Source organism: Osmia bicornis, chromosome 8 (assembly GCF_907164935.1).
Source record: "Osmia bicornis bicornis chromosome 8, iOsmBic2.1, whole genome shotgun sequence".
Lineage (NCBI taxonomy): Eukaryota > Metazoa > Arthropoda > Insecta > Hymenoptera > Megachilidae > Osmia > Osmia bicornis.
Window position 1 is genome coordinate 9296659 of NC_060223.1, and position 17492 is coordinate 9314150.

At 36.8% G+C, this 17492-nt stretch overlaps 6 protein-coding genes across 8 annotated transcripts; 2 read left to right on the forward strand and 4 right to left on the reverse strand.

Moving 5' to 3' along the window:
- The first annotated feature begins 376 nt into the window (after window positions 1-376).
- Window positions 377-2950, forward strand: LOC114875193 (retinol dehydrogenase 14). Of its 3 annotated transcripts, none has more exons than XM_029185195.2 (5): window positions 377-525; window positions 1401-1671; window positions 1887-2126; window positions 2204-2586; window positions 2671-2950. In XM_029185195.2, the coding sequence occupies exons 2-5, from the start codon at window positions 1404-1406 to the stop codon at window positions 2773-2775; spliced, it is 996 nt and encodes a 331-aa protein (XP_029041028.1). In that variant the 5' UTR covers window positions 377-525; window positions 1401-1403; the 3' UTR covers window positions 2776-2950. The 3 variants fall into 3 exon arrangements, with proteins under 3 accessions (XP_029041028.1, XP_029041029.1, XP_029041031.1); XM_029185196.2 differs by having other exon boundaries at window positions 1453-1671; XM_029185198.2 differs by having other exon boundaries at window positions 1506-1671.
- LOC114875304 lies at window positions 2938-8638 on the reverse strand. The gene is made up of 17 exons (XM_046286678.1): window positions 8317-8638; window positions 7995-8120; window positions 7757-7916; window positions 7307-7683; window positions 7056-7227; window positions 6784-6974; window positions 6566-6710; window positions 6214-6506; window positions 5938-5963; window positions 5324-5531; window positions 4901-5026; window positions 4674-4833; window positions 4219-4607; window positions 3976-4147; window positions 3710-3903; window positions 3487-3631; window positions 2938-3402 (listed from the first exon to the last, which is right to left on the reverse strand). Exons 1-17 carry the CDS (start codon window positions 8533-8535, stop codon window positions 3083-3085), a joined length of 3423 nt encoding a protein of 1140 aa, XP_046142634.1. The 5' UTR covers window positions 8536-8638; the 3' UTR covers window positions 2938-3082.
- A 135-nt stretch (window positions 8639-8773) lies between these two features.
- LOC114875303 (histone acetyltransferase KAT6B-like) lies at window positions 8774-11507 on the reverse strand. Its single transcript, XM_046286679.1, has 8 exons — window positions 11275-11507; window positions 11074-11218; window positions 10558-11013; window positions 10279-10478; window positions 10061-10160; window positions 9845-9968; window positions 9558-9769; window positions 8774-9484 (listed from the first exon to the last, which is right to left on the reverse strand). Exons 1-8 carry the CDS (start codon window positions 11505-11507, stop codon window positions 9128-9130), a joined length of 1827 nt encoding a protein of 608 aa, XP_046142635.1. The 3' UTR covers window positions 8774-9127.
- Window positions 11508-11845: 338 nt separating this feature from the next.
- On the reverse strand, window positions 11846-12826 carry LOC114875223. The gene is made up of 3 exons (XM_029185265.2): window positions 12468-12826; window positions 12279-12402; window positions 11846-12190 (listed from the first exon to the last, which is right to left on the reverse strand). The coding sequence occupies exons 1-3, from the start codon at window positions 12564-12566 to the stop codon at window positions 11928-11930; spliced, it is 486 nt and encodes a 161-aa protein (XP_029041098.1). The 5' UTR covers window positions 12567-12826; the 3' UTR covers window positions 11846-11927.
- An 11-nt stretch (window positions 12827-12837) lies between these two features.
- Window positions 12838-13594, forward strand: LOC114875302. Its single transcript, XM_046286680.1, has 4 exons — window positions 12838-12980; window positions 13053-13148; window positions 13243-13423; window positions 13513-13594. Exons 1-4 carry the CDS (start codon window positions 12843-12845, stop codon window positions 13554-13556), a joined length of 459 nt encoding a protein of 152 aa, XP_046142636.1. The 5' UTR covers window positions 12838-12842; the 3' UTR covers window positions 13557-13594.
- On the reverse strand, window positions 13580-17109 carry LOC114875222 (melanotransferrin). Its single transcript, XM_029185264.2, has 8 exons — window positions 16970-17109; window positions 16447-16859; window positions 16248-16365; window positions 15991-16170; window positions 15440-15912; window positions 15205-15369; window positions 15040-15128; window positions 13580-14944 (listed from the first exon to the last, which is right to left on the reverse strand). Exons 1-8 carry the CDS (start codon window positions 17031-17033, stop codon window positions 13963-13965), a joined length of 2484 nt encoding a protein of 827 aa, XP_029041097.1. The 5' UTR covers window positions 17034-17109; the 3' UTR covers window positions 13580-13962.
- Window positions 17110-17492: the final 383 nt, after the last annotated feature.

Sequence of the window (17492 nt, forward strand, 5' to 3'; positions counted from 1 at the left end):
GTAGATTTAACCAATAAATAGCACATTAAGCTATAAAGAGAACCTTACTTTGTCGGACTGTCGTCAGTCTAATTAGTCAAAGTAATCATAATCGTCTTCATTTGAATTCACTTCGTCGTTATGAGCTTTTTAATCGCTCGAAATCGGAGATTTGTATAAGGTGCTATTATGATAATTGAAAAAGGAAGGTTGATGGGACGATTTACGCTTATTTCAGCAATTAATATGCTGTTAGTCGTTGAAAAAAGCGCAAATGTAATTAAACAAAGTTGCGAATTAGTTGCAATTTTTTTTTGAAAAAAGATAAATGACTTTTTTCCTAGTATGAAGGAGAGATTTGACGTCAAAGTTTCTATAAAACCACTCTTTCGTTGCTAGTTCTGTAGTAACAAAGTGGGGAGATGCTTGGAGAGCGCACGCTTTTACGAATCACGATGTCAGTATAGAAAGAAGGCTCAGGTAGAAAAGGTGTGTAAGTAGTTGAACTCTTGAGCCAGTCTGAATGAGAATTTGGTAACAACTGATGTGAGTATAATTAAACGTTAATTTAATATTACTTTTCTACTTGTTTCTCCTGCTTATTGCTTGCCGCTTTCCTACGCTATTTCTTTCGAATTCAATTGTAATCAAATCGCTATTGTTTGAATCGTTGCAGGTAGAATTGCGTGAGACTTTCTACACTCATTAACGAGTCCAAATGCCATCGAAGTTGATTGTTTAATTACTCTTATAATCAGTCCTATAAAGTTGTTTACTAGAAATATTATCCTAGATAAACGTAAACTGAACGATAAATGGTGATATCCTTGTACCAGTCAACGATTTTTACACGCAACTATTTTCTATTTTTCAGTTTATCATATTAAAGCAAACTCACTCTTATGCCATATACGTTGCATATAAGAACCGGTTTATCTTGATTTCGGTACAGACTTGTTCCGTTCAAAGAAGTATCATCGTACATTTTAATAATCCATGAATATTTTATACGATAAAAACCATTATGTACATTGGTTAAATATTTTATTATTCAAGCAATTTGTAAACGTTAATGAAAACGTACACGTACATGGAAGTTGAGTTTACAATGTAAAAGTGTGATTCGCATTCGAGAATCCGGTTTGAATGTACGACTAACTATTCTGTCAAGTAGAACGTCAGTGTCCGACATCTCCAACGATTCACGTTCACGGTCATCGACCTTTGGTTGGCATTCTTTCAAACGAGATTTCAAGGTCGTCGGCTGCAACGAAAGGCTTTCGATTCATTGAAAGGTTCTTCAAGCTCTATCACTTCTGTACTAACTCGTCTTCAGCTTATCTATCGTCTAACTCATTAGGGGACGTATATCCCATAAAATGCATTGTGTGTCACCTATCATAAGTACATCATTCGTTTAGATCATGTTACTGAAGATGGTATCATGCACGACGCTGTGTTTCTTGGCCGCAGCTCTGTTATTCGTCGTGCTTCTATTCATACTAGCTCTGTACATGTACTCACAGTACACGATAGGAGCCTGCAAAAGTAAAAACAGAATGGACGGGAAGACGGTGATAATAACAGGATGCACTTCTGGTATCGGCAAGGAGACTGCCAGGGATATCGCAATAAGAGGCGCCAAATTGATCATGGCTTGTCGAAATGTAGAGGCAGCAGAAAAATTGAAAGGTTTAACTTACATACATACATGTACATGCATCTGAAATGCATCGCGTCGAATATGACCGACTTTCATACAGAAAGTCCTCGTTAGTCAAGATGTTTGCATTAGTAGTAGATCAGATATTAAATATTTGTTTCAATTTTCTTTTCCGTACCAAATATTTTAATTTACTATAAAAGGAAACTATCTATATTTCAATAAAATAATCCCTTTTTCACAGAGGAATTATTCAAGGAAACGGGTAATACCCACATTGTTGTTCGAAAGCTCGACCTGTCGTCGCTTTCTTCGGTCAGAAAGTTTGCGGAACAAATAAATCGCGAAGAGGACCGGTTAGACGTGTTGATCCACAACGCAGGAACTGCCGATGTGTTTGAGAAGAAGGTGACGGAGGATGGTTTGGAAATGACCATGGCAACGAATCATTACGGGCCATTTTTACTTACGCATCTTTTAATTGGTAAAACAATAAATATTCCGCGCTCACTGTATTTTAATACAATTGTTATAACTTGAAATTATATTGATTGCCAACAGATTTGCTGAAACGTTCAAAACCAAGCCGGATAGTTGTCGTCGCATCGAGCCTATACTTTTTGGCAAGATTAAATTTAAACAATGTTAATCCGACCACGACACTACCTGCATACTTGTATTACGTTTCCAAGTATGCGAATATTGTGTTCACCTTTGAATTAGCGAGACGTCTCGAAGGTACTGGCGTAACAGCTAATTGCCTGCATCCTGGACTCATAAACACTGGTATCTGGAAGAAGGTGCCATCCCCGTTTTCCTATGCTTTACGATTTACATTAAATACCTTCTTCAAAACGCCTGAACAGGGTGCACAAACAACCATACACCTTGCCGTTTCGGACGAAGTAAACGGAATTTCTGGCAAATACTTCACGGATTGTCATGTTAGTAAAAAGTTGTAACAAATTGCCCGCTGCGGTTATCTAGCTTCTAAGTTTACCGAACTCAATTGTATCGTTTGATTTTAGGAACAACAACTTCGTGGCGATATAACAGATCCAGCAAAGGGTAAAAAGTTTTGGGAACTTAGCGAAACTTTAGTGAAACTTCAACCAACAGATCCGAAAATTTAGAAACATACAATGCGTGTTTTATATGAAGTATTCAAGTATTGCTAAGCTTTTCTCGCATTCAGCAATTTAGTTTCTTAGTTATTTTTTGGACGTTTCTATACGAATAACTTGTATCGACTACATCGCTTACTACATATTAAGGAGGATAATAAATATTTTTTGTATATTTACCACATTTTATTTTATACTTAATGTTTTATATAAGAACGAAGCGGATATAGAAGAGAATGATAATTGCTGTTTGCTTGCTGTGTTTATAAGGTAATAGTTTATCAAAAAGAATACTCTACTGTAAAAGATAGTACGCTCAGTGTTTCACCGAACCTGGCGACTTAGGCAGGGGAAACAGTCTTTCCCATAATTGCATTCTTTCAGGGAAGAAGCTATTCTTCATGGACGGATGAAGATTAATATCCAAGAAATTGGTCTGCGAGGGAACGTATGTAGTCCATCTCACGTTCTTGAGTTTGTCATTGTCCCTAGGAATTGGTTCACCGTTTTGCACGAAATTCGACCACATGTCCGTGTAAAGTTCAACCATAGGAATTTCAGGAGCGTCGCTTTCAAAGTATGGGAAGAATGATTTTATGAAGAAGAGATACTGTAGATCGTCGTGATGGTTCACACCTTAAATAACATTGAAAATTGTTTGAGTAAATTCAATAGGAGTATACAGTGTACCAGATAAAAGGAAAAACGTAGAAACTTTACCAGTAGGCGTGGTATCATTCCACATTTGGAAGCTGTAACGTCCTTGGAACGTGAATTTGTAAAAGTACACTGGTTGTTTAGACTGGGTAGCAAATATCTTAGCTGCTCGGTACATAGCAAATGTAGGTACAGCATCACCGTATAACTGCAAAGTAATTGTAAAAAATTAATACGATTTTTAACAACGTTTCAGCATATTTGTCTAAACGAATTTTATGCGAACTTGATTAAGTTTGTCGTTATTTTCTGGTCCAATTGGCTGATCCTTGAAATAGAATTTCTTCAACTCCCTGCTGATATAATTTGATCGTGGTGTGTCACGTTCGTACATGAATATAATTGGAGCAAGAGTGTTCCATCTCTCGTTTAGCTCACGATACAACGTACCATTTTCATATATCCTGTCTTTTTCATACACTGTAATATACAATTAGGTGGTAAGATGAATGTGACGCTTGCTAATACTAACGATCAATTTTAAACACTTACAGGAAGCTATTCCACCAAATTCGTTCTCCGTAACACCAAGAATATAAGGAACTTGTTGAAAGTTTCCTTTCATGATCGAATCGTACGGTTGTTCGGTCAAGAATCTGTCTCCGTCACGACTTTCAGGTTCCACAGCAGGTTTCCAAAGTAAAATTGGATTTCCGTACCAATCCTATCGTCAAACATAACAATGTTTATTCGATAGAAGAAAAGACGCTTACTAATATGTTATTTCGTACTTACGAATAAGGAGCTCAAGGTGTTTGTAAAGTTTTCTACTGGTTTGCTATTGAAGCAAAGCAACATCGCACCGGTTGAGTCAGTAGGACAGCCCAACAGTTCAGCTTGTTTTTTAACCAGCTCCTTTTGTCCATTTTGCGAAATACTGCCATAGACTTCCGATCCGATAGCCGAAGAACTCATCGAGATAGCTTTATGGAAGAGATTCTTAGACATAGGGGACACCATGTGCAACATTATGCTGAAACTTCCAGCACTGTAGCCGCACAAAGTGACCGAATTTGGATTGCCACCGAAAGCAGCGATGTTCCTCTGTACCCAACGAAGTGCCACAACCTGATCCTTCATCCCCATGTTACCTGGTGCCAAGCTATCACCAGTATTCAAGAAACCTACAAACATTTGTATCAAGCCGTTAAATTAGGATTTCATGCTAATTATATCTTCCTCAAAATTACCTAATGTTCCAAGACGGTAATTAATAGTAACCAAGACGATATCATGATCCATCAGATATTGCGGTCCAAAGTTAACACTTTGTCCAGAAAATCCGTAAAAACCACCCGGATGTATAAATATCATAACTGGTCTGCTTACATTTTCGGTCTTACAAGGCAGCTGAAATTGGACGATAAGAAATTTTACAAGTCCAATTATGTTCGAAATGGATCTAATTGCAACTTACTTTTGTGGTGTAAACGTTTAGTCGTAAGCAATCTTCAGATTGTATTTTTCCATCCGGATGAGGGCAACTGGGTCCTTCTTCGGTAGCGTCGAACACATCCTTCCAGTCTTGTGCTGGGATTGGAGGCTGTACAATTTAAAAACAATTCTAAGTAATTGATATTAGTCAGAGACAGTACGTAGTACAAGATTAATTTTATATGATAAGAAAACATGATAATCTGTACATTGACGTTTTAACGATGATTCACAGGTGGACCACTTGTTACTGGAACGGAAGACCTTGTTAAGATATTTCTTAATACACATGAATTAGGTAAGTGACACTAATCTTTCTTTCCGACACGTTCATATAATTTCTACTCTCGTAACTTCTAAAAATTCTCAAAATCTCTTAGAAATTTTTTAGACATAAAATGCTTACCTGAAAACGTTGATGTCCAGTGGGTGGTTCTCCGTATCTCACGCCACGAAACGAATAAATTTGTTTGCCAAGTCTCGAAGGTATAATCGAACCCTTAATTTTTCCAGTAGGGGCAGTTACTACTGGTTTCTCATCGTTGCTATTTTGAGCATTGCTGATGGCGATGAAGGCAGCAAAGAAAAGTACCAGAGTACTTTTCATTTTAAAGCTTGAAAATCAGCTTTCTTTTCGCGAAAATCCTGTTTCCTTCGAAGGAGAACTAGAAGCGGAGGATGAGTGGATCCAGTGAACCAGCTCAGACGGTGTTCATGCGAACACTGAAGAACTCAAGGGTAAAACGGAACAATTTATATGATTGCTAGGAGGAAAATGAGTGGGGAAATCCGATTACCGGTTCACGAACAATGGTGTCTTATAAACGCTTATGTAAAGACATTTCCAAATTTGTTACACTTACAGCTTTTTCGATCAATCATATCGCGAAGTTAAAAATATGAATATTTATTTAAATAACAATCTAAACGCCAATGATCGTGACTAAGTGGTCAATATTCTTAATTATGATAACATATTCAACTTGTACCACTTGCATAAACATCAATTTGTTATCTTACATTTGTAATTCATGAAACACTGATTGCTTCAACATGGGAAATTTGACGAATAATAATACTACAAGTATCATGACCTCAAGGATCGTTAAATAAAATCTTATAAATAAAAGATAACGATATTAATAAATAATGCATGCAAGTCAGTCACTTGGAATTTTTAATCAGCAACGAGGAAGAGGAAAAATGAGAAAATATAAGAAATTTCTATATTGCATCTTTATTCAAATAATACAGAAAATTGAAGATATTAAAAATTATATTTCTTGTTTATGCTGCCGGAGGTAAAGGGAACAGTTTTTCCCACTCCTGCATTCTATCAAGATAGAGGCCAGTCTTCATGGTAGGATCCGTGTTAATTTCCAGGTAATTATCTTGATTAGGAATAAACCTGTCCCACTTTATCTTATTAAATGGACCACTCTTGGGAACAGGTTCACCACTCTGAACGAAACTTGTCCAGATAGATGTATATAATTCCACTATCGGAATTTCAGGAGCAGTTTCATCGAAGAATGGAAAGAAAGACTTCATAAAGAAGAGGTATTGCAAATCGTCTTGGTGTACAACGCCTGAAATATTTCAAAACAATGAAGTTAAGTAGGATATAAATTAAATATAAAAAATTTACCGTATGGTGTGGTGGCATTCCACATAGTAAAACTATAACGCCCTTGATACGAGGATTCATAAAAATAGACTGGTTCTCTAGAATTCTCAGCTATCAGTTTTGCCCCACGATACATAGGAAATATAATTACGCTGTCTGCATAAATCTGCAAGTGAATAAAACCATTTCTTGTAAATTGAGCTCGATAGAGAGAAAAAAACATGTTCGCGAAGACATACGTGAGCGAGACCATCGTTGTGAGCTGGATCGATTGACTCATTGTTGAAATAAAATCGACGTAACTCTTTGGAGATATATGCTGACCGTGGTGTGTCACGTTCGTACATAAAGCTAATAGGTGCAATTCTGTTCCAGTTATCGTTCATTTCACGATAAACATCGTTGCCTTCCTTGGTTGCATTTTCAAACGCTGTAAAAAGTGTGACAAGGTTGCAAGAAGTACTATAATTCTACCTAATTTATATGAAAATCAAGAGGCAACTTAATGTACCAACAACTACTCCTCCAAATTCGTCCTTCGTCACTCCAAACATAGCAGGTACTTGATTAAACTTTTTCTGTCTGATCAGATCGAGTGGTTGCGCTGGTAGGAATCGTTCCACGCCTGGAACTTCCGGTTCTACCACTGTTTCCCAGACCAGAATTGGATCTCCGTACCATTCCTGAAGCGATTCAATCGTGAGACGATTATCCGTTAAAACATTCTCGCTGTACAATTTTTGAAATCAAAGGTAAACTAACGAAAAGCTGGGACATGGTATCCTTAAAATCCTGAACTGGCTTCGTTTTCATACAAGCCACCATTGCTTCGCTGTCGTTGGTTGGACAATTTAGAAGTTTCGCTTGCTTTATCGCGACATTTCTTTGCTGCGTTGGAAAAGGTTCCAGGTTCATCAGCGATCCGCTCATCACGATCGCTCTATGGAACAAATCTTTCGACATAGGGGACAACATATGCAAGTCGGTGCTAAGCCCTCCGACGCTACAACCGCTGATGGTCACGGAGTTCGGATCACCTCCGAAAGAAGCGACGTTCCTTTTAATCCATCGAAGTGCAACCACTTGATCTTTCAAGCCCAAATTGCCTGGCGCCACCGAATCTCCCGTACTTAAGAAACCTACATAGAACATGAATCAATTCTCTGCTAATTTTTAACAAATCCTTGTCAATTATTCGTTCAGGTAAATTACCTAACGAACCGAGCCGATAATTCACAGTGACCAGAACGATATCTTTATCCATTAGATATTGGGGACCAAAGTACAAGCTCTGACCAGAGAGAGAATAAAATCCACCTGGATGGAAAAATACTAGCACCGGTCGTTTTACATTCTCGGAACTCGAAGGTAACTGCAATGTTTAAACAATTGTGACTAACAAGAATGATCTGTATGATCCGATCTGCTTTATGATAATGATGAAACATACTTTAGTAGTGTACACGTTTAAACGCAAGCAATCTTCGGACCATGTTGTGTTATCCAAACTTGGACACGCAGGACCTTCCTCGGAGGCATCGAAAACATCCTTCCAATCTGCTGCTGGAGTGGCTACCTGTGTTACGAAGAAAATTGCAGAAGATTGCCTTATTCTAGCTGGTAACCCATAAATATTCGCGTAAATGGAAACACAAAGAGTATTCTTTGTTCTCACGGCTGAAGGCTGACGATAAGTTTGACAAACGTTTACGGACAGCTATATCTTTCCAGGATTAATAAAATTACGGTTGAGAAACGAATGAAAAATTTACCTGAAAACGTCGATCTCCCGTAGGTGGCTCGGCGTATCTTACACCACGGAAGGAATAAATCTTTCGTCCAAGCCTTGAATTCAAAATAGATCCACGGATTCTTCCAATTGGTGCTCCCACTTCCGGATGCTGTGCGCAACAGTACACGCTGCCGATGCCGATAACGAGGAACAAGATCGCTTGAAGTGAGCTCATTTTTTTCGATAATATTCGAACCATTTTTTTTTCTACGGATCTTGAAACCGCCTTTGGTCAATAAGACGGTTGATTCACCAAGCCACTGCTCGAGTGGCACTGAAACGGCAATCAACAGCGGAAACATTTTATACTTTAACCGACAACGAACTTCTTTGTGAGAGTAAGGAAACTTGTCTAAATCCCCAGGAATTCCCCTGTAGAAACGTTAAAATGCGTAAGGACATTGCCTTACTATTGTTGAACAATAATTAATGTAAAACATGATTCACGTGATTTCTATTTTTAAATTGCTAGATAACTGTACATTGTATAATGATTGAACATTGACCAGGCAATAATGTGTCATTAACACAGCAGTACAAGTGACAGCTATTAATTTAATCTATTCTGTGAACTAGATTAGACGTTATTTAAAATGCATTTTCCTTGTTTACTTAGAACTTTTTCCTCTATGCACATGTTGTTACACCGCAACCTTACATAATCGTTGCGGATATTCCGAGGAAAACGAATATACAAGGTATGTCATTCTATTTTTCAATGACATATTCACACACGCGTGAGTGGAATATAAATTATTGTTTATGGTTCCACAGAGTTTCATTTGCAGTTTTTACTCCTCTTCTTCTTCTTCTTCTTCCTCTTCCTCCTCTTCTTCTTCATCTTCATTTAAACTCGCTTTTTCTAATTCTACTTCTTTGTCTTCATCTCCTGCTACGGTCATTTTCGAAGCTTGCTTCATCTGAGTCCTTGTTCTTCTTTTAATTTTCATTTTTGGGAACAGCTTCGCAGCTCTTTTCCTCTCCATCTTCTGTCTCTTTGCTAATTGTGGGTATATGCAAGGATCATAAGATGGTTCATAAACGATCGGATCAATTGGACGTTTTTTAACGACTTTCTTCTTCTCTTCTTTTTTCGGGCAATCGCCCATTTTGTACGGTTTCGTTTTGGGCAATACCTTTCCATAAATCTGCAACAAAATTGATACATGAATTACCAGTGATTGTTTTACACAGCTAAACTTGGATGATTTAAATATTTACAGGCATTATGAATATTGGTCTTCCGTAGGCATCCTTCTCGCGGGGTGGTTTCCTTTCGATCGGATCTCGAGGATTCACTGGTTTTGCCAAATCTTCGACTCTGCCGGAAGCAGAACCAGACAGAGCACCCTTTTTCACCGTGAAAGCATTGGTTCTGCAGCTTCTGTCTTTCCGGTCTCGTGGTTTAGATAATTCTGTCATGCGGGGAGATGCTGCAACGAAAAATAAAACGTCAATCTATCTTCGTCTTCGACGAACCGGCTAGTTTCCTTAGCTTTGAAACAGACCTTCAAACTCTAAAGTTTCTTTCTTAATGTCCTGTGAAATGATCTTGCACGGATACGGTGCATATCTCCAAGCGTTTTTCTTCTTTTTCCTTATCTTCTCTTTTCTTTCTGCCTCCTCCTTCTTCTTCTTTTCCTCCTCCTCCTTCTTCTTTTCCTCCTCCTTCTTCTTCTTTTCCTCTTCTTTTGAAAGTTTCTTTTCAGTCCCTTCTCGTTTACTTTTCTTCTTCGCATCGCCATCATCGCGAGTCTGCCTTTTCTTTTGTTTCTTCTTATGCGGTGTCTTTTCCGGTTTTTCAGGCTCGCAATCTTGTTCAGCCTCATACATGAGGATATCTTCATCCTCGCAGATTTTACGCGAAGCCTCGTACCTACTTCTTCTTTCATCTTTTTCTTTTTCTTTTTCCCTTCTCTTCTTCTCTTTCTCCTCCTCGCACAATTTCTTTTGTAGCTTTCTCATCTTCCTTTCTCTTTCCCTTTCTTTCGCCCTTCTCTCCGTTAGCTCAACCAAAGCCTCTTTACCCCTTTGCTCTCCTTCATCGATTATCGTTTTCTTCCAAGTCACCGCTTGTTTGTCTTTTCTCTCCTTGATCGTCTTGTAGTTAGGCAATGCTAGATATTCCATCCACGGTGTAATCTAATATAAAGGACGAGATAAAAAATTATTCATAATTTATCCTTTTTACTTCATTAATTAGAAAAAAAATGGTTAACACCTTATAGCCCAACGCGGTCCTCCGTGTACCCAGAGGTGTGAAAAGTTCTTCCATTTCTTCCTTGGTAAGCTGTTCAGGACAGTGCAGCAGCTTCTTATTCATGGCTAATATCCTCAACCTCTCTGTGTCCAAAACCCTTGGCCGACACATGCTCAGTCTAGGTGGCTTGCATTCCTCGGGGAGGATAAAATGTGGCTGACTTAACTCGCATATTCTCTCCGACGCTACGTATTCCAACGCTGCAGGTGAGACCTGATAATAAACTCGTCCATAATCGAGAAGTCTTATATTCGGCAAGGCGAGCAAGTTCGTTCGCATCGACGGGGCTGCTTTTAACGCTGCTTTTGATATACTTTGATCCTCCCTGCAGTTGATGCTTGGATCCGTTGCTTTACGCGGTGCGGACAAAACGATCATCCGTTTTTTAAACTGCCATAACGGCCTCGATGGTCGAACCTAAAAAAACAGATATTACACTGATGGTAATTTCTTAATTGTTTTTATTTCAGTACTAACTATGGCTTCTGGTTCCGGGATTTTCTTCGGGTTCGCGTTGATCGCTGCCCAGGCATTGAAGCGAGCCCAGTCGGCCGGAGTTGCTAGCCATCCCTTCAATTTCTCCTGTGTAGCTTTGCCAAACCTAAAAGAACCATCAAACTCTCTGAATTCTTATATAATTTAATTATGGATATTTGAACTGTTCAGAGAGTTGCTTACCTCGATCTGATTCTCGATTTACTTAATCTTTTTCTACCTTTTCCAGGTCTACTCGATGCTGGTTTCCCTGCTGTTGGTTTTCCAGCAGCTTGTTTTCCAGCTACTACTTTCCTTGGTGTTGATTTCTCTCTTCTTCGTTTATCAGGCCGGTCTTTTTTACTTGATCCTTTTTCCGAAATTGTGTCTTTTCTACGGAGTGCAGTAGATCCCTGTTTCGTAATTCTTGGAGCCATTTTTAAGGACTTCGAATAATGAGTTTTTGATGAATTGAAGAATTAATGAAAATATTCGGCTTTCGTTATTTCCATCTTAACGGCTATTGCGGTTTAATGAAGAGAACAATGATTGATAGAACTGACTATGACATGTTTCGATGGATTTTATTGAATCTTTTTATATTTTTATGTCATGTTTGTATTATTTTAAACTTATCCATTTTTTGTTGTTGGATGGGTTGGGTTTGCCGGATTTTGAACGAAGGAAAAACGTTCTCTTGTTTTCTGATTCGTCATAGATACATACGTATAATCTATACTTGGTAAATTATTTTACGAAGCATAATTAATTCAATATTTTATCGTAATTAAGTGTAACAAGACGAATAAGTTTGATAGTTTAATTATATTTTTGTTACATGTTAAACTTTTTTCCAATTACTGGTTCATGTTTCTTTTCAATGCCGCAGATTTAGCATTGTATTTTTTAATTGTTTGAAAGTAATTATCGTAATCTTCGTACGACTCGTTTCGAATTGAAGGATTTCTTGGTTTCGCGAGTTCGTGTAAACGTTTCGAGCATCGTTTATTTCTAGCTGCAACGATACGGGCATAAGTGTCCAATAAAAATTTCTTCTTCTTCGATTCCAGCGCGTCCTTTGACTGTTCGTTGCTATTTATCAGCTTCTGTCGTTCTCTCACTAATATCAGTGATAAAAGGTATTACTGCATAATTTTACAATGCAATTATTAGCCATTTTTACAACCTTCTATCTAAGAATAAACTACCTGTGTTTGATGAACTTCTTAAGCTGGATGATGCGCTTAGCGTATTTGTGACCTGTTTTCGTTTCGGTTGAGCCAGTTTGTTTAAGGAATCTGTAATTTGATAAGATAATGCTTCGGGTTTTACCTAAAACGCCAAATAAATTACGTTACGTTTTCGCAATGTTCTTATTATCATCTTGTAACACTCACATTGAAAGCATTGTAGTTACTAGTTCGATCGATTCTTTCCTTTGGCTTTGCTAATTTTTCAAATCTCGGTACATTTTCTTGAGTACCATTCGTGTTCATAGCGTTTATTTGTACTTAAACGAAATTGAAATTTTTGTAAATTGTTTTTTCAATCGTTTTTAATGGATAGTTTATAAGGTTCGTTTCGGTTGAACAGAGAATTTTGAAGTGCTTATTATGGGGTTAAATTTTGATGTTTGACAACGAAGCGGTAGTCAAGGATCGTGCAAGAAGATCGTTTAGAAACTTCAATTCATTCCTGTCAGTCGGTTCGATTCTATATTTTTCGATTTTATATTTTTACAATAAATTTTTGTTCATGCAGAAGACAGTAAAATGGCATCAAAATCATTTATTAAAAAAAAGCATACAAAAAAAAATAATGCTTTTTGGTGTGCCCCTAGAAAAGTAAAGAGCACAACTGATGTAATAAAGCTTGATAGTTTGTTAACGTTAAATAAAAAACCAAAAAAAGTAAAATCCTAATCTGATATTTAGAAGTGAATCAACATTATCACGAGATAAAGATATCGTTTTTATTTATAGAAACGTTGTAGGAAAGTGCGAAAACATGTAAAAAAGGTGAGACGTATCGATATCCTGGCTAAGCCTAAATCTACAAAGCATCGACCAGAATATAATGTGAATCTTCACTTTTTTTAATTCAAATTCTTGTTAACTAATGTTCGAACTATACATTTGTTGCATTAAAGTGGTTTAATCTATCCCAAAGTAGAAAATGACAGAAGTGTTCCCGACAAAACTAGCTGATCTGATTTCTCCTCGGAAAATTTCGAAGCCAAACAAACTGAAAACGATGAAAAATATACCGGAAAATTTTACAATGAAATCCAGGAAAAAGAATTCTCCGCGGATCGTGCTACCTAAGAAAATAGGTCTTCGATTATTCTCTCTAGGTCTTTATCACTCGTTCCAATAATTTCACTTCTATTATTTAATGACCGAATGAACTTAATATTCAGAATCATTAATCTGTTTTCAACAGTGACGAAAAGGCTTAAGGAACTAACAGACTCTAAAAGCGTATAAGAACGTGAAGATAATCAACTAAATTAAAAAGTTATTATAAAACTTTATTTTGTACATATAAAAATATTAATGGACGGTGTACGGTATACATACAATCGTATGTGATAAAACTTATCTTTATGTAAAGTCTTCAAACTGGACGGATTAAGCTTAAATCTCAAATTTCCAAGTTAATATTAACTATGGATACCTTAGTGATGCTTATTCAACATATATATACTAATAATTAATGTCTGAACACATTACACACAGAAATTATGAATCTCTAACTTACATGGTTGTTGTAGTATCTAAATGTACTTTTTAGTGATCAGGATGCGATAAGCGTTTAATATTCTACTCTTTTGTTCAATGTACACGTATGTTTAGCAAAGATTCATTGGTTGCAAAAAAGATCTATTAAATTTTATCTGCTAAACATGTAAGTAAGTACAATCATAACTATCGTGGCTAATATTGACTGTTCTATAGCTGATGCTCCAGCGTTACAATCTACGATTCTTCTAGCTCTCATAAAATCTGGACCTAAATAAGAGCTATACTCTCTTTTTTCAGGTGGTATCACCTCCAATTGTTGCGTAGCATCTTGGAAAATCAAATCACTGTAAGGTGGCGGACTGTAAAACATACTAAAACTAAATTCGTCCTGCTCCTTTCTACCGTAAAACTGTTGGGCATAAATGAATAAATTTATGTATGCATTTATTTGCGTCTCGTTGTATCCGTAGTATCCACCGCGCGTAACTATCGCATTGGCGGCGACCTTTCCCAAATTACAATGCGCGTAATCAGTAGTCGGTCGACGAGTACCATCCGGGCAAAGCAATTCAAAATCTTTCGTGAAGGTATTACGCGCCCACGTTTCTCTTCGCTTTCCATCCGTATTTTCAGCTACCGTCGTATGCTTTACGAAAGCCACGTCTCCACCGCCTTCGACTAAACATCTGAAAGCACCTGTATATCCAAAATAATCTTCGGACGCGTCTCTACGACAATAGCGAAAACTTGCACCGTGACACAAATCGCACATGTTATCGTAAGGCACTCCTGTATTGTATTCGGTACTAAGCGCACCCGGAACACAAGATTTACTAAAATACTCTGCAGCTGCGCGAACAGAGTCGCAACCATAGCCCCTGATCCAAGTATTGGAAATTAGATATGCTAATGGATAGACCCAACCCGCGGCCGTATTAATTCCCGTATGACAAGTGTACTTATTTTTCAAATAAGTCAAGTCTGTATTATCGTCTTCTTCTTTTGCCACTGCAACTACGTAATATTCTGGCGTAGGCAAATTGTAAACTTCAGATATGAATGGAATTAAATCAAAACGCAAGCCGGCAGTATATACGTCACTGGTATCTAACACTGTTACATCGGCAATTCTGAAAGTTAGAGAACAACGTTGTTACGATAATTTGTTTTTGGTTTCTCGAACAATCGACTTGTCCATATATATGGATGTTTAAAATATACGTACCCATTTTGTATAGCTTGCATACAATGAATTTGACTGTGACCTTTATGGCAATTTAATTCCGGTTTTAATAGTTGCGCTTTTAACGCTATCTGAAATAAAATAAATAGAACTGATGATAGTTAAGAAAAGTTCAAAGTTCTACAGGAAAATTTAATATTTCTTTACCTTCATTTTTATACATTTTTCCATTTCTGGATCAGACGTAACACACAAAGTCATTCTATTGACGGTGCAACGACGCACTTCTAAGATTGGATCTAGAGATCTATCTAAATAACCACCATATGTTTGAAGTTTTTCCGATAATTGAACAAAATCTCGTGCAGAATCCTAGAATCATACAGTAAAAATGGGATTGCGAGAAAAGTAAAGGTATTCAAGTAATAAATGTTCTACTTACAGAGAACATTAGGTTGTGATGTATTCCGTATCTCGGAGCGGATTCAAATAAATCAAATATTTCTATTGGTTGTATGTTCGTTGATTCATCTTTATCCAATGGATTTAATTCATTCCCATTGAAATTTCTTTCGTATCCATTGCGATTTTCAAAATCTCCTGAGTTATATTCGTTTGAATTAGCGTACGCATTCCTGGTAAAATTATTTTCATCAAATCTGTTATTAAAACCTGGTCGATTTTCAAAGCGATTGTTGTAAAAGTCGGTCGAATTTTTGGCGCTATGTTTATTTAATACTCGGACTGCTCTTTCTAAAAATCTTTGATACGATCGCCGGATTTCGAGCTTTGTAGCAGATGACGTAACTATAGCACGGGAAGGAACAGTACCCCAATTGCAAAGTTTATAGTCGTCGATAGATTTGCGTGTACCGTCTCGGCAAAGCAACTCAAACTGTTCTTTCTTCACAGAATCTGTTGTGAAAAATAATTTATTTATTATCTTATCATGATTACGAATATTATCGATATGATACTGAATTGGAAATTTACTGAAGTCAAAAGTTGTTGATGTCATTTCAGTCACTGTTGTGTGTACTAAAAAGGCAATTTCTCCTGCCTCTACCAGGCATCTGAATGCTCCTTCGTATCCTGCATAAGGGTCTGAAGTGGTACATTTACCTCCAGGTATTTTTCCAATACACAGCTTACACAATTGATCAGAATTGTCACCTTAAATTAAAAATCATTATTTATTTGTTGTCATCAAATATTTACATATGTAATATCATTGAGACTATTAGCTGTACCTAATGGATTATATTTATCAATCAATGAATTAACTGCACAACTGGGCCCAAAGTATTTAATAGCAGATTTCACATGATTATTGCAGTCAATAATTTCTAGTCCACCTTGTTTCATCAACTATATACAAAACAAAAGTAAAATTATTGCTCAATTAAGTAGATAATGTTCAGAAATATAACAAAATGAAGTTATATTTACAGTATAAATGGGAATAATCCAGCCAGCCAACATTCCAAGACCAGGAAAGCAAGCTTTTTTGCCTCTTAAATCATGTAAACTCTGTACATCTGGCAAAGAACCTTTCTTAATAACTGCCACTGTGTACTGATAATTTACACCACTTTCATATATTTCTTGCATAATTGGTATTAAGCTATGATAGCGACCACCTATAAAAATTTCCCCTGCATCTAATGTAGTTATCTGTGCTTCCTCTCTATCCAACATAGTCATGCATTCTTCTTTATTTGATGCTTGTTTGCATTGTAATGAAATATAACTATAATCAAAAAATTCTATTTCACGATCAACAGCTTTTGCAAATGCATTACACTTGTCTTGTTCAGGTTCTGATATTGTACACCATGTAACAGTGTGATTGAGGTTTTGTCCTACAAATGAATTTTAATAAATTTATTTATATAAATTAAAATAGGTGATTCATTGTTTGAAATAACATGGTACTTAAAAATAATTAAAAATATAGAGACATATTTTATACCGTATATGTGAAGAGATAATAAGTTGAAGAATATTAAAAATATATTTATGTATTCGAATAACATTTTTAACACTTTTGTATGGGAGCGTCAATAAAAAAGACAACACCCATCACTCTAATACCAGTGACTACAGATACTACAAGACCTCACACCCACACCTTGGTCTTCAAGAACGAGCGCCATCTGCTATATTTAGTGACACACGTTAATTATTAATTAATTGCAAAACTAAATCGCAACTGAAAAGACACCATTTTAATTTCCTTTGATTCTACTTTTTAGAAATCAGTCAAAATCACCATAAGACCAAAAAATTAACAAAATAATTGGTCGACAAGCTTGTGTTCACATACTTGTATTTTAAAAAGACCGCCCAAAATTTTTATAATTCGACCGTCGCGCCATCTAAACACAAACGGCTCAAACTACTCAACAAGTGATCGATCGAGATTTTTTTTTTTTATTTTAAACACCTGAGGCCCCACACAGGTCCTTTATAGGCCCTTTATAGGCCCGTGTAGG